Below are 21,678 nucleotides of genomic sequence, written 5' to 3' on the forward strand. Positions count from 1 at the left end.
CCCTAATTTTTTTGTTCCCTGCTGCCACTCAAGGATTCCCCTTTCCCTGTCTTCGTGTGTCACCGAAAAAGTGACATTGGCACAGCTCACTGGATAGCTAGCTTCTGTTGTGGCAGGGATGGAGGGGAGAGTGGCCAGCTGCAGTGGGAGTTCGCCAGCCTGGTCCTGATTCTGCAACAAGAGCTTCCCGGAGCCAATCCCAAGTCTTTCCTACAGCCCAGTGCCCCAGGGCTGCAGGGTGGTGGTGGTGGTGGTGAGCAGAGGAGTGACAGTTACAAATAAATCTATGAGAGGACCCGGAAGGGGTGAGGTCTGCTGCCAGGAGGTGGTGTTATTTTGAAGCAGCCCCGAGCTGCTTCATCTTCTCCTCTGACGCTTTATCCGGAAGCAGGACCTCCACCGTGAAACTGACCTTCTTGGCATGCATGTAGCTGTAGGTGTTGTCGAAACGCAGGACATCTGAGGGGAAGCAGAAGAGCAGAGCTTGAGGCTGTCTGAGCCAGGGCTGGGAGTACAGGGAGCAGTGTGGATGGGGGCACAGCCACTGCTGAGCAAGGCAAGCGTGGCAGGTATTGGGGATGCATACTGACCTTCTGAAACTTAGCCGGCTGCGCTGGGTGGACAAGACATTCATGAGAGAGGAAACACACACACACACAAACCAGAACATCCTAAGTGCCACATGAGATGTAATCACATCCCTGTAACTGCTCACCGGATGGGGAGGCTCTATGGGTGTCCATGACACCATGTGGAGGCCATTTAAAATGACCCACGTGGGTCTACAATTTAAACATGAACCTGGACCTGGCACGGTAAGATAGTGGCTAAATCCTTGCTTGCATGCATTGGGATCCCATATGCACGCTGTTCATGTCCCGCATGCTCCACTTCCTATCCAGCTCCCTGCTTCAGCCTGGGAAAGCAGTGGAGGACAGCACAAGGCCTTGGAACACTGTACCCACATGGGAGACCTTGACGAACCTTCTGGCTTCTGGCTTCAGATCGGCCTAGCTCCAGCCGTTGTGGCCATTTGGGGAGTGAACCAACAGATGGAAGATCTTTCTATCTGTATCTCCTTCTTTCTGTAAATCTGACTTTCCAATAAAAAAAAAATAATAAATACATCCTTTTTTTTTTTAATGTTGAAAGGATCTTAAGTTGAAATAGCAGTGTTTCCAGTTTGAGACTCGGGTGTTCTACTTCCCATCCAGCTCCCTTGATGCACCTGGGATAGTAGTGGAAATATCTGGGCCTTGCCACTCCTATGGATTTCCAGGACTCCAACTTCAGCCTGACCCCAGCCCTGGCTTTGGCAGTGATTTGGGAAATGAACTAAAAAAAAAAAAAAAAAAAAAAAGAAAAAGAAGAAGAAGGAAAGAAGTAGTTCCATTTTGGTTAGACATCCCTGTAAGAGAAGTGAGAAGACAAAACCCCAAGCTGGTATTATAGCATTGAGGTTAAGCGCCTGCAGGTGCCAGTGTCCCATATAGGTGCTGGTTCACATCTTAGCTGCTTTACTTCCAATCCAGCTCCCCAATGCACCTGGGAAAGCAGTGAAAGACGATTCAAGTGCCTGGGTCCTTGCCACCCGCGTGGGAGACCCAGATGAAGCTCCTGGTTTCAGCCCTGGTAGTTACACCAATTGGGGAAGATCTCTATCTCTTTCTTATTCTTCTTTTTTTTTTTTTAAAGATTTATTTTTTTATCGCAAAGTCAGATATACTCAGAGGAGGAGAGATCTTCCGTCTGATGATTCACTCCCCAAGTGACCACAACAGCCAGTGCTACGCCAATCTGAACCCAGGAGCCAGGAACTTCCTCCAGGTCTCCCATGTGTTTGCAGGATCCCAAGGCTTTGGGCCGTCCTTGACTGCTTTCCCAGGCCACAAGCATGGAGCTGGGTGGGAAATGGAGCTTCGATATTAGAACTGGTGCCCATATGTGATCCTGGCGTTTTCAAAGCAAGGACTTTAGCCGCTAGGCCACCGCGCCAAGCATGCTATCTCTTTCTATAACTGACTTTCAAATAAAGAAACAAATCTCTTACTTTCCCTACAAAAGAAAAAAGAAATCCACAAAACTGTGTGAATCCTAAAACACAACCTTTCCCATTCCTGCACAAAACGCATCTTCTTGACCAGAGGTGACCATACCACCCACTCTTTCTTGCTGGTGTGACATGGCGGTCACCTGTCCCCTCCCTGTCTTTCAGGACCCCTGCTCGCAGACACAAGGGCTGGGAGGACAGGAGGCCCAGGCTCGAGGGACATGGAGTCTGCATCCTTCTCTTGGACGCTAATCATCCACTCATAGACTCACAGAGTCCCCAGAGACCTCCCCTGGCATAGGTCCCACCGGCTCATGTTGGGTAACTGACTCCCTTGAGGACATGATAAAAACACACAGTCTCAGGGGTTCCCAGCAGGGAGGGAGCCGTGCCAAAGGGGAGAAGGATTTGGTGTGATCTTGCCTCTAATCTGTGTATTAAATAGATATATTTTAGGAGCTGGCGCTGTAGTACGGCAGGTTAAGCTGCCAGCAATGTGTGTCAGAGCACCGAAGTGTTAAGTTTTGGCTGCTCTGCTTCCCGTGCAGTTTTTGTTCATGTGCTTGGGAAAGCAGCGCAGGCTGTCCCAAGTGTTTGGGCCCGTGCACTTACATGGGAGACCCAGATAAAGTTCCTGACTTTTCTGTCTTGGGCCTTGGCCCAGCTCTGATTGTCACAACCATTTAGGGAGTGAACCAACAGATGGAACGTCTCTCTGTCTCTCCCTCTGTTCTGCTGCCTTTCACATAATTAAATATTTCAACATGTATATATTTTGGGCTTGGTGCCATGGCATTGTAACGTAAGGCTCTATCCACAGTGCAGGGATGACAAGTGGATACCATTTGAGGTCCCGGCTACTCCACTTCTGCTCCCCGCTAATGTGCCTGGGAGAGCACCGGAGGCTGGCCTCAATGCACTGGCCTCTGCCACCCATGTGGGAGATCCAGAAGAAGCTTCTGGTTCCTGGCTGCAGACCAGCCCAGCTCCAGTGGTTGCAGCTATTTTTTGGAGTGGGCAAATGTATGGGAGATTTCTCTCTGGGTGTCTGTCTCCTTTAGTTTCTCTTTGGAACTGAGAGCCACTGCTTTGGGGACTGTGTGGAAAGCAGATGCAGTCCTTCGGTTTTGCTTCACTCCCTTCATTTTAAGGAATAGCAAAGCCAAATCTGATTACTTATAGCTAGTGTGGGGACGTTATTTTTTTTTTCCTGCCAAAGGTCCATTTAGATATTTATAACTATATTCACAGGCCATGTAAAATGACCTTGCTATAGATTTACTGATTTTCATATCCTGCCAGCAGTTGCCTCGGCAGAGCCAGACATTCCCTGCCCCTGATTTAGTGGCACTCGCTCAGAACACATGCAAAGCTGACTCAGAGTGTCCGGGGGCTGGCAGAACTCTGCCCTGTGCACTGCCTGGCAACTGGGACACTGAAGTTTTCCAACCTGCCACTGTGCACACCTGGTTGGCAAAATGCACATCTTCCTTAGAGCCCTCCCATTTCCCCTTGTTTATGCTCAGCAATCCCGCTGTACATAAGAGGGGAGGACAACAAAACAAAACCAATGCAGAACCGGGGCCACCTCCTTCCATCTGGCATACACTTGGACATGGACTAGGCAAGCCCAGAGAGGGTTAATGTGCCCTTGGCCTTGGAGGCTGGGACTGAGTTGGAATCCCCACCTCCTCCCCCTTGCCACAGGTTTCCTGCTTCTCCCAAGGCGTTGCCCTCACACAGGTGAGCCTGCGACCTACCACTGCATTCTCTGGGCTTAGTTCTGAACTTGAGTCCCAATCCTGCCATTGCAATATCTTTACGTCCAAGGCAGGAAGGGAACCAGATGCCAGGGCCAGACTCTACTCCTGGGCACATATACAGGAAGTGGGTCATGGCCGCAGCCCTGCAGGCAGCTGCAGGTTCCTACTAACGAACATGCACAAGAGCTAAATGAGGAATTTGCAAAGCCAGGCCTGGCGAGGTGTGAAGGTTCCTGGTCCCTTCTCAGGTCCTGCCACTGAAGTAGCAAAGGAAATGGAAGAGCACTGAGCAATGCTGCCAACGGGGTTGGAGGTCCCCTAGACTGGGGACCTCTGTCACCTTAAGGACAGATGCCTTAAACATTGGTAGGATAGTCCACGGCCTGTTCTCTATCTGACAATGTCCACAAAAGCCACTTTGGAAATAATTCTTGTTTTTCTGTTCTCACACTGTTTTCTGTCTAAAGCCAAAGAAACCCAAACTCATGGGACTGGCATGGTGGCTCAGTGGCTCAATCCTCACCTTGCATGCACCAGGATCCCATATGGGCCTGGTGTGTGTCCTGGCTTTTGCACTTCCCATCCAGCTCCCTGCTTATGACCTGAGAAAGGCAGTGGAAGAGGGTCCAAAGCCTTGGGACCCTGCACCTGCCTGGGAGACCCGGAGGTAGCTCCTGGTTGCTGACTTCAGATCAGTTCAGCTCCGGGTGTTTGTCACTTAGGGAGTAAACCAGCATATGGAAGATCCTTCTTGCTGTCTTTCCTTCTCTCTATAAACCTGCCTTTCCAATAAAACAAAAATTAATCTTAAGAGAAGAAAAGAAAGGAAAAGAAGATGAAACAAAATCCAGGCTTGTGTGTGCCAAGCACACGCTCCCCTGTGGGTCATGGCATCTGGGCTGAGCCCAGTCCTTGTCGAAGCTCACAGCCTTCTCCCCCGCCCTCCCGAGGGAGAACTGGCTGCTTGCTAACAATACACCCGCCTTTCCAGGGAGCCATACGGCATCACCACGGAGCATCTGTGAGGAGGAGGCGGCAGGGACTTGAAGGCTGCTGGGATGGGAGGGGACAGGCAGCGGTGGTCCCGGGGTAGACACGCATGGAGGTCAAGGTTTCCGTGGCCTGGCTCTAGTTCTGCTGGCGGGGCTGCTGCTGCTGCTGCTGCTGCTGCTGCGAGAGCCTAGTCTCTGGGCTCCTTCCTCCTCTGCTTGCTCTGTGTCCAGTATTGTGCTCAGGGCGACACACACCTTGTCACACTGCATCAGCAGGTGTCCTTGGCCAACCCCCATGTTTGGCCAGGCTGAGTCATCGTGGTTGTTGGGCACAGCAGTTAACATGCCCACATCCCATTCTGGAGTGCCTGGCTTTGGAGGCCTGGCTGCACTTGCGGATTCTGGCTTCCTACTATGCACACCCAGAGACCCTCTTGGGAGACCCTCATTGAGTTCCCGGCCCCTACTAGCTTTGGCTCTTGTAAGCCTTCAGGGAAAATGAATCAGCAGACAGGAAGAGCTCCCTTTCTTTCAAATGATACCAAAATGAATAATGAAAATTTAGTTTAAAAAAAAACAGTCCAGTTGAAGTCTGCTGAGAGAACCCTGATTTTCACTGATTTTCTGCATTAGTCAGTGGCTCTAACAGAAAACTGAAGATCTGAGTTCCCCCAAGGTGTCCCCATGAAGGCAGCTTTAGTTTTCTTTAAGCAAACCTCATCATGTACCCTAGTCTTAAATATTTGCTTCCTAAGATAAACTGTACTTTTTTTTAATTACAAAGTCAGATATACAGAAAGGAAGAGAGACAGAGAGGAAGATCTTCCGGCCAATGACTCATTCCCCAAGTGACCACAACAGCTGAAACTGAGCCAATCCGAAGCCAGGAGTCAGGAAATTCCTCCAGGTCTCCCACGTGGGTGCGGGGACCCAAGGTTTTGGGTTGTCCTCCACTGCTTTCCCAGGCCACAAGCAGGGAGCTGGATGGGAAGTGGAGCATGTGGGATTAGAACCGGTGCCCATATGAGATCCTGGCGCGTTCAAGGCAAGGACTTTAGCCACTAGACCACAGTGCCAGGCCCAATAAACTGTATTTACCATGAAATTTGCAGTAGCTAAAATCACCATTTGCATTCAGTGAAATTTTTTTCATAACACACTTTTATTCTTATTTTATTTCTTTAAAGATTATTTTATTTTTACGACCAAGTCAGATATACAGAGGGGAGGCAAGACAGAGAGAAAGATCTTAAGTCTGGTGATTCACTGCCCAAGTGACCACAACAGCTGGAGCTGAGCCGATCTGAAGCCAGAAGCCCATAGCCTCTTCTGGGTCTCCTACACAGGTACAGGGTCCCAAAGCTTTGGGCCATCCTCAACTGCTTTCCCAGGCCTTGGGAAGGGAGATGGATGGATAAGGCCACTGGGATTAGAACTACTACCCATATGCAATCCTGGCACGTTCAAGGCGAGAACTTGAGCCACTAGTCCTTGGTTTTACGAATTCATTTTGACCAACAGCCATTTGACCATATAGCCAATTGTGGTAAGCAATATTTAATGTGCAAAGAAATTAAAAGTTTCTTTCTCTAAAAAGAAAGAGATCTGATTCAGTTGGTAGCTCAACAGGCTAATCTCTGCCTGCCAGCACCAGCATCCTGGATGGGCACTAGTTAATGTCTAGGCTGCTGTACATCCCATTCAGCTCCCGGCTTATAGCCTGGGAAAGTAGTAGAGGATGGATGACGCCCTTGGGTCCAGCTCCCTGGGAGAAGCTCCTGGCTCCTGGCTTTGGATCAGTTCAGCTCTGGCCATTGTGGCCACTTGGTGGATAGACAGTGAATGAGAGAGCTCTCTCTTTCTCTCCCTCTCCTTCTTACTACAAATCTGCCTTTCCAATAAAAAATTAATTAATCTTTTTAAAAAAAATCTGTGTGTGCATAAATGGAGTATGCAATCATAGCAAAAATGTCTTTGCAGAAATCCCACTGAAAATGAAAAGCCTCCAGCAGCCCCCCAAAAGATAAGTCCCGAGACAGCTAACATGGATTGCCCAAAATCTTTTCTGGGAATACACAAATATTCTGAATCAAAGCAAGTATATCTTACGGATGTTATGCTTCTGTGGCTACTCCCTGGGCAGGAATCAGACACCCCGTGTGTCCTTATCTCTAAGGGCCTGGGAACATCCATTGCACATTTCACAAGCCCTTTTGCGGTCATATACTTTATTGCCAGGAGCCAGGCTGCTGGGAACAACCTCCGTCCCTCTGTCCTCCTGTACCGGCATTGATTCTGTATCAGCCTTGCCATTTCTGTAGGATCAGTTCCCACAGGGAGAACAGCTGAATCAAAGAAAATGTTCCTCGGCACCTGCCAAAATCGAGCCGGGTCAAAGGCCAGCACAGAGATCGATTTGCCAGATCTGGTGACACAATGAGCCCTTCAAGCCAGAGGAAGGGGCTGTACTTTTTGGCACTCTATTCACCCCACAACTCCAAACCTACTCAGCCAGGTCTGTGCACCGTTGGCCTCCCCAAGACACATGTGGCCCTCAACCCAGACCCAGTCAATTACACCTGCACTTGGAGGACATATGTTCTAAGCTCCCCACCCCCTGCCACCTGCCATGACCACCCAGGCACTGTGATTCACCTACACCCAGGAAAGATCAGGGTGAAAGGCCCACCCTGCCATAAAGCAGCCAGGTCATTTTACACAGATGGTCTTCCCCCTTTCAAGTCTAGGTCTTCCCACGGAGGGCCAGGGGTCTCCTGGGAGGAAGATGGGACATGGGGCATAGCAGCATAGCCCAGGATAGAGAGAGAAAGACTTACAGATGCCAGGCTCGCTGCAGGTGAGGGTCCCGTCCTCAGGTACCAGATGGGAGTTGTACCTCTGGTTGGCCAGCACCTCTGTCATCTCCCCGGCTCGCTGCCGCTCTCCCACCTTGGTCTTCAGGAAAATGCCAAAGCCCACGTCTGCGCCATCAGACATGAACTGCCACCTGCAGGGGGATGGGCACCCACTCAAATAAAAGCCTACCTGGGTGCACCACCCCCATCCACCTGCCCTTACCCCATGTGTGTCCCTACCTGAGGACACAGCCGGGGAAGAGGATCTCATACTCCACTTGGTGGGAGGAGCCGCGGGAAATCTGCACGCTGTGTTCGTACTGCTGCTTCACCTGGTCGCGCACATAATACTTCTTAGGGATGTCACCTCCATAGTTGATCTGCGAGAGAAGGAGCAGTACCAAGTGAGGCCACGGCAGGTGCATCTTGGAGACGGGCCTCCCAGTTTACCTCCAGCCCCTGGGAGCCCATACCTTGGACTTGCACTTGGGGTTCCCATCGGGATCAGTCATGGTGCCCCCATACTCCACAGGCATCTGGTCAGGGCTGATGTATTTTGGTAACACCTCCTTCCAGTTTGCTGGCAAGAGAGAGGAGAGCAATAGCTGGGCCTAGGTCATTGCCAGCAGGAGGTCTACAGTAAACACCTACCCCCTGTTCCCCTCCACCCACCCCGACCCTCTGCCAAAAACAAATAAACAAATAACAAGCATTAGGGGCATGGGAGTGCTACAGTGGACTTGGGGCCAGCCCTCACTGCCCGAAACCAAGAATCTGGGTTCTGGTCCTCACAACCTCCAACTGGCTGAGCCACTGAAGCCCTGCGGCTCCTGCTCCCTGGCGGGTTATGGTGGACTAGAAATGAGCTCAGTCCACTGCAGTGGGCTTTATCGAGGGCAGGGTGCCCTGTGTGTAGGAGAGTGTGGTATTTTGCCCTCCCCCTGACCCCAGGAAGGGGAGATGAACACTGAAGTGCAAGCGAAAGGGGATGTGGCAGGGAAGGGGATTCCACACACAGGGAGCGGCAGCCGCCTGCCTGGATGCAGGCAGGCCTGAGTCAGTACCCCATCCCGCATAGGCTGACCTTGCTGAGGACTGTGTATGTCTTTAATTATTCATTTAAAAGGCAGGGTAATACGCACAGAGAGAGGGCTAAATAAGAAGAGCTCTTCCCTCTGCTAGCATATTCCCCCAGGTGGCAACCAGCAGCTGTGGCTGTGCCAGGCTGCAGCCTGGAGCCTCGCACTCCATCTGGCTTTCCCAACACTGGGTGGCAGGTGACTTCTAGGACTACGATGATCTTTTTTTTTTTTTAATAAATATTCATTTATTTTTATTGGAAAAGCAGATATACAGACAGGAGGAGAGACAGAGTAGAAGATCTTCCATCTGATGGTTCACTCCCTAGCAGCTGCAACAACCAGAGCTGAGCTGATCTGAAGCCAGGAGCCAGGAGCTTCCTCCGGGTCTCCCATGTGGGTGCCGCGTCCCAAGCATTTGGGTAATTCTCTACTGCTGCCCCAGGACACAAGCAGGGAGCTGGATGGGAAGTGGAGCATGCAGGACACGAACTGGCAGCCACTTGGGATTCTGGTTCATGCAAGGCAAGGACTTGGGGGAAAAAAGCCACTAGGCTACCGGGTTAGGCGACTTGGGTCATCTTTTTATTGCTTTTTCAAGAGCATTCATAGCAGGGAGCTGGATTCAAGCAGAGCAGTCAGGACTTCCCAGCCAGCAGAGACACTTGGCCATGGGACACCTCAATAGCAAGCCATGGCTTCCCTACCTCCCTACACCTGGCATTTTAGGGTCCTGAGACCACACAGTTCCTGGAACCATACACTGTGGCCCTTGAGGTGATCTCAGGGTGCTGCAAAGCTGCACAGACCAGCCCACAGTGAATTTCCAAGTCCCGGCTCTCAGTGTTGGAGATCCCTTCAGTCCCATCCACCCATCTGCCTGGAGGCAGATTTGGTTGAAAGAGTTGTAGGAGTGGGCAGGAAAACAGTGTGAACTTCCCACAGAGCTCTGCTGCTGCCAGGGCAACCAAACCTTGTCTTACACATGCGGGTGGTGTGTGGCAGCGGCCACAAGGAGCCCAAGACAGAGACAGGCAGGAGATGTGGGGTATGGCCCAGGGTGCAGTGTGCTTCCCATTTTACAGAGAGAGAGAGAACAAGGCTGCGAGAAGACTCTCTTGCTGCCAGAGTTGGTTCTAGAAACCAGGAGTCCTACATGGTGGTGGTGTCCTCTCTCTACTCCCAAGATCTCTCTCTCTCTCTCTCTCTCACACACACACACACACACACACACTCACATACACAGACACACCAGGAAGGGTCACACACAAGACTTCAGAATTCCCCACACCCTAAGTTCAATTCCACAGGAGGCATCATCCCCCACTCCCAGGAACCTGTGCCCGCTCCCCTCGGTACCCAAGCCCCACTGGCCTGCTTCTCCTGCCAACATCCTTCATCACTTCTCCCCAGTTACCCCCAGTGGCTCCTCTTACCCTGCCTGCCCTGGCCTGAACCCCACCACACTTCTTGCTCAAGGTTTCAGCTGCTGCCTTTCCTGACAACTGGGATCTCCAGGTCGGAGTTCTCCCATAAGCTGCTGCCTCAAGGCTCCCAAACCCCCTCAAAGTCAACTTCAGGTTCATCTTTCCCAGTGTCCAGTGCATCACCACAAGCCTGCTCCATCCCGTGTACCAGACACCAAGGAGTCATTCTAGATGCCTTCTACCCCCCACACCTGGTTGATTAAATTCTGTTATTTTACTTCCTAAATCAATTGATTTAAAAAGATTGATTGGGGTTGGTGCTGTGACACAGCAAGTTAAGCTTCTGCCTGTGGTGGCAACATCTCATAGGGATACCAGTTTGAATCCCAGCAGCTCCACTCCTGATCCAGCTCCCTGCTAATACATCTGGGAAAGCAGCAGAAGATGGCCCAAGTCCTTGTGCCCCAGTATCCACATGGGAAACCCCAGAAGAAGCTCCTGACACCTGGCCTAGCCCTGGCTGTTGTAGCCACGTGGGGAGTCAACCAGCAGAGGGAAGATCTGTCACTTTCTGCCTCTCCATCTTGCTGTGTAACTCAGCTTTTCAAATAAACAAATACTGTCCAAAAAAGGAAGGAAGAAAGAAAAAAGAAAACCCAACCTGCCACACCCCAATGCCAGCCTCTCCTAAATCAGTCTGAAGTCCATCCTCTCTCCCTGTCCCTATTGCCACTCCTCCAGTTCAAGCCCACAGTAACCTCTTGCATCACCTAGGGCAACAGCATGCAAACTGGCACCCGCCCCGCCCTTGCCTTCCGTGCCAGCACAAGGTCTCTTGCTGCAAAATCTGATGGTGCACTCCCCGGCCGAGAGCTCTGTGCAACGTGGCTCCCTCCCTCCAGCCTCTTCCCCTGCCACACCCTGCCTCTCCTGCCCTAACAACCGCCTGTGCCACACGGGGTGGGGAAGGTCTTGGCTCAACACCCCTCCTTCTGCCGGGCAGCATTATGCCTTGCTCCACCCCATCTGCGGTCACTCTGCAGTGGGCAGCTCTGGGCCATGCCTCCTCTCTAGCTCGGGGGTGGGGAGGCAGTGGCTCTGCTCAGAAGTCCCAGGCCCCTGGTGGTTCCTGTTGCTTGCACAGACCATAGCACGTGGCTGGCTATCCCTCCCTCTCTCCCTCGCTCCACACCTGAACCCAGGAGCTTCCCTAGGGGCTCTAGATATTCGTCTTTGCAGCCGTGGCTCTCACTCCATGGCCTCGCCTGCAGGAGGTGTTCATCCTACAAAGCCACTCCTTGCTTGTCCCCAAACTGAGAGCCACCCTAGTCTGCTACAGTGACCTCCAGGGTACAGTCTCTGTGCGCCCTTCAGCCTGTCAGAGCTTTGCCTGTCTGGTTCCTCTCCCCGTACCATGCCCCGCTAATGCCATAAGCACCTTGAGGACAGGACTAGTGTTGCAATCATTTTTGCATCTGCATTGGGGAATCCAGTGCTTGCTTCAAGACCATCTGAGAGGGGCTGGCATCATAGCGCAGCTTGTAAAGCCGACACTGATATTCCATACGAATGTTGGTTTGAGTCCTGGCTGCCCCACTTGAATCCAGCTCCCTGCTGGCATGACTGGGAAAACATCGGGGGACAGCCCAAAGCCGTGGGATCCTGCCCACATGTGGGGACCTAGAAGAAGCTCCTGGCTCTTGACGTTAGAGCCAGCAGATAGAAGTGCTGTCTCTCCTCTCTGTAACTCTGTCTTCCAAATGAAGAAATAACTCTTTTTTGTTGTTGTTATGGTTGTTGTTGTTGTTGTTGTTGTTGGAAAACAGCATGGAAGCGGCTCCACCTGCTGCTCTCAGGTCAGCCAAGGCAGCCTTCAGCCTAGTAACTGTAACCTCAGAGGCCACCCCACATCCATCCACTCCATCTGGGCCACTCACCTCCCAGGACCATGATCTTCTTGCGAGTATCCTCACTCAGGAAGGGTTTGATGACATTGTAGGCCACAGGGAACAGCTTGGGTGCTGGAACCGAGACCAGGAACCACACTCAGGGCGCCCCAATCAGGGACAGTTGTCTAAAGCATTCCCAGACCATGTCGGGGTCACCTGTGCACAGCCTGTCTTTGAGGTCCAGTTCCCTGCTTCCCACAGCAGAGAAGCCAACTTGCTCCTTTCCTGACTCACGGAACTGGGTGGCTCAGAGGAGGGACTCCACATGGAACGCCCCACAGAGGGCACAGGTGCCAAGGGTCTGACTTCTGGACACGTTCTTAGCTCTGCCCCTGACCTTCTTGGCCCACTCTCCCTCCTCTGCTGAATTGGACCCCCTGGTCATACTTGCAGCCCCTCCCTCACTGTGGAATGCCTGGTCCTACCTTTGACAATGAAAAGGCGCTTCAGTGTCTCTGGGTAATTTTCTTCGAACATGCAGAGGAACTGTGGAGAGAGCGCAACTTGGATGCTAGAGACAACTGCAGGCTAGACTCCATCCCCCACCCCAGCCACCCCCACTATGGAAGGGTCCATCTCTCCTCTCCCTTCCCCCAGTTTCCCTCTCTCCACTCACCTCGCCATAGACTTCCACTGCAGGCTTCCAGAGATGCTTGAGGCCAAGGCCCTCACAGTCATAAATCATAGAGATAGTCTCTATCTTCTTTCCTAACTGTAAAAGAAAGGAGAAAGTCACAGGGTGGTGGTCGGGGGGCAGGCCCACCCCAATGACGATGCTGGTATTGCCTCACACTCCTGGGGCAACCAAATGGGGCCCAGAATTTTCCATTCCGAGATCATGACCCTGGCTAGAACTATAGCCTGTGTAATTCCCTCTGCCTGGCCTGGGTCTCCAAGTTCTCATCCAGTAAATGACTGGATGGATCCAGGATCTCCGGGGTCCCTACTGCTGGGCAGGTGGACATCCTGAGCTCACAATGGCTCAGAGGTGCTTTGCCCTGGCTGGCCCCCAAGTCCTCAAGGGGGCTGCCATGTCAAATGCTTCCTATTAAGATTACATGGGCCACAGATCAATGAGGAAAGCCATAAGGCATAATGAAGCTCAATGTTTTCTGTTAAAGGACGACAGAGGACAGACATCAGGGTTCAGGGGACCTAGGCACTGCTTGAGACACCTGCAACTCATTCAGATCACCTGCTCCAGTCCCAGCACCTCTGCTTCCCATCCAGCTCCCTGCTAGTGCAGCCTAGAGAGCAGCAGAGCACGGCCGCAGTACCTGGGCCCTGCCACCCACGTGGGAGACCTGAAAGAAGCTTTGACTTAACCCAGCTTGGCTATTACAGGCATCTGGGGAGTGAACCAGCAATGCAAGATCTCTCTCTCTCTCTTTTCCTATCTCTCTGCCTTTCCAGGAAGTGAACAGTTTTTGTTTAATTTTTAAAGGACTGTCTTTTATTCTGATGATGCAAGTCCTACCATTTTGCAGTGTGTCTTTCACAAAAAACAGGTGGTTAAATTTTTTTTAAGACTCCCAAAGAAAGGTAAAGATTGGGCAACAGGATGTCAAATTCTACAACTCAGAACTGCCACTTATTTATAAAATCTGAAACCCACACTGGCCGCCCTACTGGCTCGCGCACTGGCCACCGTGGGCAGCCCCATCCTGGCCACACTCACCTTCGCAGTTTGGCGGGCGCACTCCTGCTGAAGCAACTCACAATCACGCAGTTTGCTCCTCAGCAGGTCCTGCTTGCTGGCCGAGAACAGCAGTCCCTTGGCGTCCAGAGGGCCGATGATATCATACCAGACCGGGCAATCCTCCAGGTCATAGCCACACATGCCCCCAGCCATATACTGCTGGATCACCTGGACACAGATGGCAGGGACGGGGCAGGGTTAGGGGCAGCGGGGAGGCACCTGCTCAGTACATCCCAGTCATCCCTTCAGGCCCTTCCTCTTCAGCTCCTCCCACCCCTGGTGCCTTAGGGACATCCATTCTGGGAGCCATCAAGGTTCCCACAGCCTCGTGAGTGGACAGGGTGGAAGCAGGGCAGAAGAGTCAGTGCCTCACCTCCGGAGGCTGCCAGCTAATGATGTTGTCAATGTCCTTCTGTTTCCGGAACTCCACGTGCTGCAAAACACACCATGTAAAGAGCAGGAGCAGAGGAGGGGTTTTCACAGGCTTCCAGCAACCAGCGACAGCAGGGACAGGTGGCCCCAACCACAGCGTACATGGGAGGACAACCGACAGGAATGGATTCTAAAACTCCTGGCAGGTTTTAGAAGTCTCGGCCAGCATAGCTGCTTACCCAGCCCTGTAAAAACTTCTGTGTTGGCAGGGAAAGGGGACAACCCGGGCTGGGAGGGATACAGCCACACTGGTGGCTAAATACTCAGATGCCTAAGCCACAGGCCACAGGCCAAGGCAGGCTGAAGCGGGTTGATTGTGGGGAAGAACTGACCCAACAACAGGACCTGGAGACAAGCAGCTCTCACCTTGCGGAGCATGGCCTCTGACTTCTGCAGATCGAAGTTTCTTGCTGCAACAAGGAAACATGGTCACGGCCCCGGGCCAACAATGAGGGTTTCTCCAGGTAGGAGAGAATTCCAGGGGTCTCATGCTGGGTCAGAACCCCCAACACCCCACTCCCATCACTCCCCCACTGACTCTCAGACCATACCCCCTGGCTTCCTATCCCCAGGAAGAAGTTGCTGTGGGAAGGACCTTCCACACATCTCTTGGGTTTGTGGGAGCTGTAGGTCAGGGGTCAGGGTGATTGGAGACTCATGGCAATGTCAGGGTCAAAAAAGTTCACGCCAGTGTATGCACGCAAGTTAAGGGGTTTATCTCCAGAAAAGTGAACCCTGGCCCCTCTTATCGTTTGGTTGCCCCCCTGGAGGAGGATAAACCTTATCTCCACTGTCTAATGTCCAGTCGTAAGAAACAGAATCACAGTTCAAAGATGAACACATGGGCCCAGTGCAGTAGCCTAGCGGCAAAAGTCCTTGCCTTGCACGTGCTGGGATCCCCTAAGGACACCGACAGCCCCGCTTCCCATCCAACTCCTTGCTTGTGGCCTAGGAAAGCTGGATGGCCCAAAGCTTGGAAGCCTGTACTCGTGAGGGAGACCCAAAAGAGGCTCCAGGCTCCTGGTTTTGGATCCGCGCAACTCTGGCCAATGTGGCCTCTTGGGGAGTGAATTAACAGACAGAAGATCTTCCTCTCTGTGTAACTGCCTTACAATTAAAAATAAATATATATATTTTTAAATAAGATGAACACAGCCATCCTGTAATCTGTGGTACATCTGACAGAACCTTCCAGATGGATGGAGGGGTTTGCCAGGTGCCCACCAGCTTGCCACATCCTCAAAGGACCCGCACGTGGCTTCAGACATACAATTCACAGGGACACGCACTGGATCCTGGGCCTGACCCCTGACATGCAGCCAAGACCACTTGTTCTTTGGGAAATCGGAATAGCCATCTGTACTCATTATTATTTTTTCAAAGATGATTCATATATTTGAAGAGAAAGAGAGATTTTCCATCTGCTGATTCACCCTCCCCATGATAGGAGCAGCCAGGATTGGGCCAGGCCAAAACAAGGAGCCTGAAACTCCGTGGGTAGGAAGGACATCCCAGGGAACAGGAGTGGTGTTGAACTGTGAGCCCCATTATCTTGGGGAGGTTGTCCACCTAACCCTTATCAACCAGGGTCCAACATCCAGAGTCTTCCAAAGCTGTGTGCGAAGTGCCACCTGCTCCCTGGTCCCTCCCGGTGCCTGCTGAATCAGGCCTTCCAGGGTCCCTGAGGCAGGTCAGGTGTGGCCGGGAGCACCACCAGAGATGCCCCAAGATTCCTATCATTTTGCTATATCATGCATTGCTGTCCCATTCTCCTCACTGCAGTTCTCAGAGCTCAGGCACAATTTGAGAGAGACAGTGAGGACCCTGACCCTACTGCTTAGGCAAGTAGGGGACCTTGCAAAAACCAAAAAACAAATAAACAAACAAACAAAAAACCCTGAACCAGTCCTTGGCATAATGGCTCAACAAGTTAATCCTACCCTTGCAAGTGCCAGCATCCCATATGGTTGCTGGTTCATGTCCCAGCAGCTCCATTTCCCATCCAGCTCCCTGCTTGTGGCCTGGGAAAGCAGTGGAGGACGGCCCAAAGCCTTGGGACCCTGCACCCGCATGGGAGACCTGGAAGAAGCTTTCGGCTTCTGATTTCACATAGCTTCAACTCAAGTCACGTGGCTATATGGAGAATGAATCAGCAGATGGAAGATCTTTCTGTTTCTCCTTCTCTCTGCCTTTCCAATAAACACAAATAATAATAAAAAAATACCCTGAGTCCCCAAATTCCCACCTAGGTGTAGGGCCTGTAAATGACTCCTTCAGAATCAAACGGGAAAAAGAGAAAAAGGTTTTGTTATTGTCGCTACTTGGGAAAAAGCAAAAGACAACAATGACCCTCATTGGAATGCATAAGGCCGGTCTGGGTTGGTGCTCCTGCCTAGGGCCTGGGAGACACCAGCAGAATACAGAGGGGACCCGGCCTGGGCTACAAGGAGCACAGCGTGGCAGCAGAGGCCCCTGCAGCTTACCCGAAGGCGTGCGCAGCTTCCTACAAGGACTGCTGACCCACATCCCAGAGTCCACTCTGCCCTGCTGTGTGCCGGCAGGGAGGGCCCCTGCACGGGCCTCGGCTTTGCCATCTGGCAAATGGGATGGCCGACACGGTGTTATTTATTCCTCAAGAGTAGGCAGAGGGTGCTGGTTACTCCGGGAAGATGGGTGACCCCAGGTCAGGTCTGGGAGACCAGCAGCCAGGAGACCTGTATCTAGATCAAGGCCAACCAGCCAGAGTGGTCGTTCCAGCATTTTCTGAAACCATGCTCCTAACAGCAGGCCGCTGCGTGGTGTGTCCGCACGTTGCCTGGCTCTTTAAGGAGGCCACGAGGTTCCACTCTCCCCATCCACCCACCCTTTGCTCCAGGGTTCAGCAAACATTGGCGCCAAATTTCCTCCTGCCTGGCCTGGTGCCACCCTCTCCGGGCATGCCAGAGCTGGGACACTGTAGTATTTGTAGAGGAAAAAGGACAACGGAGGCTTTCAGAGGGCCTAGGGCTTCCCTGCCCTCTGGGGTCACTGGCAGCCCCTTTAAAGGCAAACCAGCCAAAATACTTTTCTGGAAAGAAAAGAAACATTCATCTCTTCACCTGGCTTGAGACTGCTGACGTGCAGGAGTGTGTCTGTGAATATGTGTAAGGGCGTGTGAATGTATGTGTGTTGGAGTGTGTGTAGGGTTGTGTTACTGTGTAAGTATGGATGAGAAGGTGTGTGTGTGAGGAAGTGTCTGAGTGTGACTGTGTGGGTGTGTGAGTGAGGATGTGTAAGGAGTGGATGTGATTATGTAAGCACGGGTGTGAAGTACATGAGGACTGTGTATAGAAGAAGGTGTGGGTGGGTGTGCAAGAGGATAAGTGTGTGATGGTGCATGTGTGTGAGACTGCTGAGATTCTGTCAGTGTGTGTGAGGGTTATGTGTGTGAGTGTGTGATGGGAAGTGTGAGTGTGTGATGAGTGTGTGTGAGATTGCATGACTGTGTGTTTGTGTGTCCATGTCCATACATCACTCACAAGGGCAGGATTTATCCCTGGGTATCGGGAACTATGTTTTGCTATCACAACGTAGGCTCTGTCAATCTAAGATAGAGGAAATTTGCTTTAGGATTTCAAAGTCTAGAGATAAAGCTTCTACAAAGGGCAACAAAATGTGTCAGAAGGAGCGGGGAAGGTGGCATATGACTTGAATGGCGAGAGAGAGGGAAAAGAATGGAAGGAATTCCCGGGAGCTGGGGGCCGGGTCTGAGCCTGAGCATGGAGCTGCCAGAAACACGTGGGCTTCCCGAACCCAGGCAGGGCTCTGTATCTCAGCTGGCAACAGGCAGGGCATCCCGGCTCAGCCAGCTGCCCCAGCAGGTGCCACAGCCAGACGGGCCACCCGGGAGGGCACAGACAGCAGCAGTCTCTCCCAGGGCTCTGCCTGCCTTCTCTCTCTCAGATCGGCCTCTCCTCTCAGCCTCGTTCCCCCAAGTCCATGGGCACAGCAGACTTCTGGAGTGGACAGGAGGGGGTGTGCTGGGTTCTCCACATGCCCCTGGCTTCCCATGTGACCTAGAGCAGGTCAGTCCCCCTCTCTGAATCTCAGCGTCTGTATCCAGTGGGAGGGTTGAGGCTTTTACCACGGCTAAGCATCTCCTGGGCTCACATTGCCACAAACGGGGTTTTCAGGGGCTGTCATTCTGTGACCCAGCACAAGCATCTTGCCCCTACTCCCAACTCTGTCCCCTGCACCCCCAGCGTCTCTTGCCTCACCTCGGAGCCAGCGCAGGAGGTAATAGTCATCTGGGTTGGGCAGAGAGGGCAGCACATCTTGAACGTTCTCCCGAAACTGCAGGGAGAGGCAGCTGGGTGAGTGGTGGGTCCTGCTCCCTCCACCCTCTGCCAGGGGGGCTTGGCCCCCACCGTGGGGCCTTGGTCGGACCCTCTTTAGCATGGTTCCACTCTGCAGATCCTGGCAGAGCAGGCAGCTGCCACAGCAGGCCCTTTGCACCACAATCAACGTCATTGGGGTGCCCAGCGATCCCCAGGTGCCCGGCGCTGGTATGGGTCCTGGCTATCATTTATTCCTCACTCAGAGCACCCCTAGGGATATCCCTGGTGTCCATGTCAGACACAGCTGGGCATGAGTTGAGGGGTAACTGAGAGAGAGCTGAGAGAGGCTGATGGTCAAGTCCAACCTCAAATAGCTGGTAACGAGCAGGGCTGGGATGCACAGACGAGTCGCTCTGAGTCCCCAGCACATGGTCCTCCACCCTCTTTGGGATGGCACACGAGCAGTGAGTAAAGAACAGAGACCAGGAGGAGGCTGGGCTCACATGGCTTCACAGGCAGAAGGAAGGCCAGAGGTCCAGTGAGAGAGAAAGAAGACAGCCCCAGCGGTGACAAACAAGGCAGGTGGACAATGACCCCACACAGCGGCCACGCCCCCTCCAGCCTCTCACTGCCCTGTAGTAAAGCAGGCTGTGTGGGCACTCCTTGGGTTACCTGCTCCCCAGCCACTCACCTCTCCCTAGTCACTGACCCTCAGCACACCCCCCGAGGGGACCAGTGAGAGCCAGTCACCTAGGCCCCCGTCCCAGGGCAGCCCAGCACTCAGCGCCCCCTCCCCACCACAAAGCAGCACCAGGGAAAGTTCTCAACCAAACTGCAGGCACCGAAGACCCTGCACAGCCCCTGGTTTGAGGTTTAATCATCATCTAATCCCTTCTCTGCCTGACCTTCCCCACGGGGCCAGGCCCTGCCCACTACTGCCAACTGCACCCTCTTTCCCCACAATGGAAAGCTGCCCAGCTGTGGAGTCTCCAGAACTGGAGTGGCCTAGACCACTGCCCACAGGGCACAGCGGGCAGTGTCCAGCCCCTCCTTCCCTGCCCAGGTGTTAAGCCCACAATCAGGTGCATCCACGGAAGAACTTGAGCCAGCTGGGAAGTTGGATTGTACAGAGAGCTGGTGCGCCGGTCCCCTGCAACTAATCCAAACCCAGCGAGTCAAGGGGTGGGCTGGGGGAGGGGGCCTCGGACTTGTGTAGTTGTTGCTTCCAACATCAGGCTGACCCACCCTTCACATCTGGGTTCACCAGGACACAGAAAAGGATGGGGTTTTGTCCCAAGGTCGCACCCCCCCCCCCGCCTGGAGTGGGCAAAGGGAACTCCATCAGCCTCCGATAAAGGAGTGCTCCATTCCAGGGACCTTTTTTTTCTATCCACCTTGGGCGCGCTGCCCTCCCTCCCCCCAACCCCCACCCCCGTCCCCGCTGAAGGAAAACCTCCCGGAAAAGGGGAGAAAATTCAGGGCCCTGCCCCTGGCCCCAGGGCCTCCCTCCCAGCCTGCCAGTCCAGAGACTAAATGTCCCCTTTGTACCCTCCGCTGCCTCCGAGCGCTTTTCCCAGGATGGCAAAGCCGGGGTTGGGACGGGGGTGAACCAACTTCCCCGGGCGCCTCCTAGGCAGGTGAGGACCCAGCGGGGTCCACCAGCTGCTATCTCCTCTGCCCTCTGCCCAGCTCCTTTCTGTCACCCCAAGGGTGCGGACTTGCCTTGTCCAGCGCCTCCTTCTGCTTGGGGCTCAGGTCGCCCACCCTGCCGCTCATCGTGGCTCTGGCGCGGCGTGCGGCGTTCGCGGCAGCTTGATGGAGCTTCCACTGGCCAACGCTGCTCTGCTGTTGCTGCTTCTGCCGCGGCCGTATAAAGTCCCAGGCTTTTGCTGAAGTGGCGGGGCTGGCGAGTAAGCCCCGCCTCTTAAAGGATCCCGAGGGGGCGGGTAGCAAGAGATGCTGGAAGCGATGACGGTGACGCAGGTGCAGCGGGTCCCCTTCCAGCTCCCCAAGTCCCTGACCCCAACAGCCAGTGGGAACCGGCTGGAGTGCGCCCTCTCCGCGGAGACGGAGACCAGATGACTGGGTCTTCCCTTCCAAGTTCATCCTTAGCGAGCTTCTTGGTGACCTTGCACCAGACACCTGAATTCTGAGATGGGCCTGTTTCCCTTCTGGTGGAGGTGGGCTGGAGGTCCTCTAAGAGCCGGCCCCCAGGCAGGCCCTGATCACCATCCTCCCTGCCCTTAGGATGGTGGAAGGCAGGCCTGCCCCCCTAAGCCTAGCCTACAGGGGACTACAGTCTTGGCTATTCCTGGCTCTGTGACCCCTGCTTGGGGGAACCACTGCTCCTGGCCTTTCAGCATGGATGGACAGTCCCCTTCACGGGTGGCACTGGGCATAGGGGGCCAAGAAAACCCTGTCCCCCCCCACCCGCCACACCCGGGAACCTTGCAATGCCCTAAGCAACCAGACCTCATTTGGCCTGGAGCACCCTCTTTGCTTTGTGGATTCAAACCCTCTACTGGTCCTCAGGGGACTTGAGCCAGTTATTTCTCCCCCTTGCTCCCCTATTCCTCCAGCCCCCTCCCAGGACCAGAGAGCGATGGGTTCACCAGGGGCTTGCGGTAGGTCTGATTATGGGACAGATGCTCTGGTTGTCACAAGCCAGCTGCCTCTGGCTCCATCTCAGCAGGTGCCATTGGACTGTCTTGCCACATCCCAAACCATGAAGCCACTTCCTCCTTTCCCAGTCCAATACCCTTCCCCTCTGTACCTCCCCTGCCCCATAGCAGTCATCATGTTCCTTAGTCATTCTTTTTCCTCTGCTGTGTGCCACAGGCAGTGGACCCTGATGCTCGCTTGGGGATCTGAATCAGACACCTCCACCCTACCCCCATCCTAGGTGAAGGGAGCAGCCACTGCCAGCAAGAGTGTCCTGAGGAGTGGCAGCCAGTGTCTTCCAAGGGGGAAGGGTTTGCTGGGATTGGAGGAATCCTAGAGGGCTTCCTGGAGGACACAGTGTTTGCACTGGACTTTTGGACCTGGGATGGGAGGGGACGTGCCAGGAAGATGTGCTGGTTCTGTGCCAATACAGATGGCTACACACAGCAATCAAG

General features: G+C 53.4%; 1 protein-coding gene across 2 annotated transcripts; it reads right to left on the minus strand.

Moving 5' to 3' along the window:
• Positions 1-308: 308 nt before the first annotated feature.
• Positions 309-20,338, minus strand: SEC14L2 (SEC14 like lipid binding 2). Of its 2 annotated transcripts, XM_041003650.1 has the most exons (12): positions 20,285-20,338; positions 18,503-18,578; positions 14,613-14,656; positions 14,188-14,247; positions 13,794-13,982; positions 12,732-12,827; positions 12,541-12,601; positions 12,104-12,187; positions 8,134-8,240; positions 7,901-8,040; positions 7,643-7,812; positions 309-459 (listed from the first exon to the last, which is right to left on the minus strand). In XM_041003650.1, the coding sequence occupies exons 1-12, from the start codon at positions 20,336-20,338 to the stop codon at positions 332-334; spliced, it is 1,209 nt and encodes a 402-aa protein (XP_040859584.1). In that variant the 3' UTR covers positions 309-331. The 2 variants fall into 2 exon arrangements, with proteins under 2 accessions (XP_040859584.1, XP_040859585.1); XM_041003651.1 differs by lacking the exons at positions 13,794-13,982; positions 14,188-14,247.
• Between the last annotated feature and the right edge of the window lie 1,340 nt (positions 20,339-21,678).

This window comes from Ochotona curzoniae, unplaced genomic scaffold, assembly GCF_017591425.1.
Source record: "Ochotona curzoniae isolate NIBS_2020 unplaced genomic scaffold, NIBS_Ocur_1.0 scaffold_274, whole genome shotgun sequence".
Lineage (NCBI taxonomy): Eukaryota > Metazoa > Chordata > Mammalia > Lagomorpha > Ochotonidae > Ochotona > Ochotona curzoniae.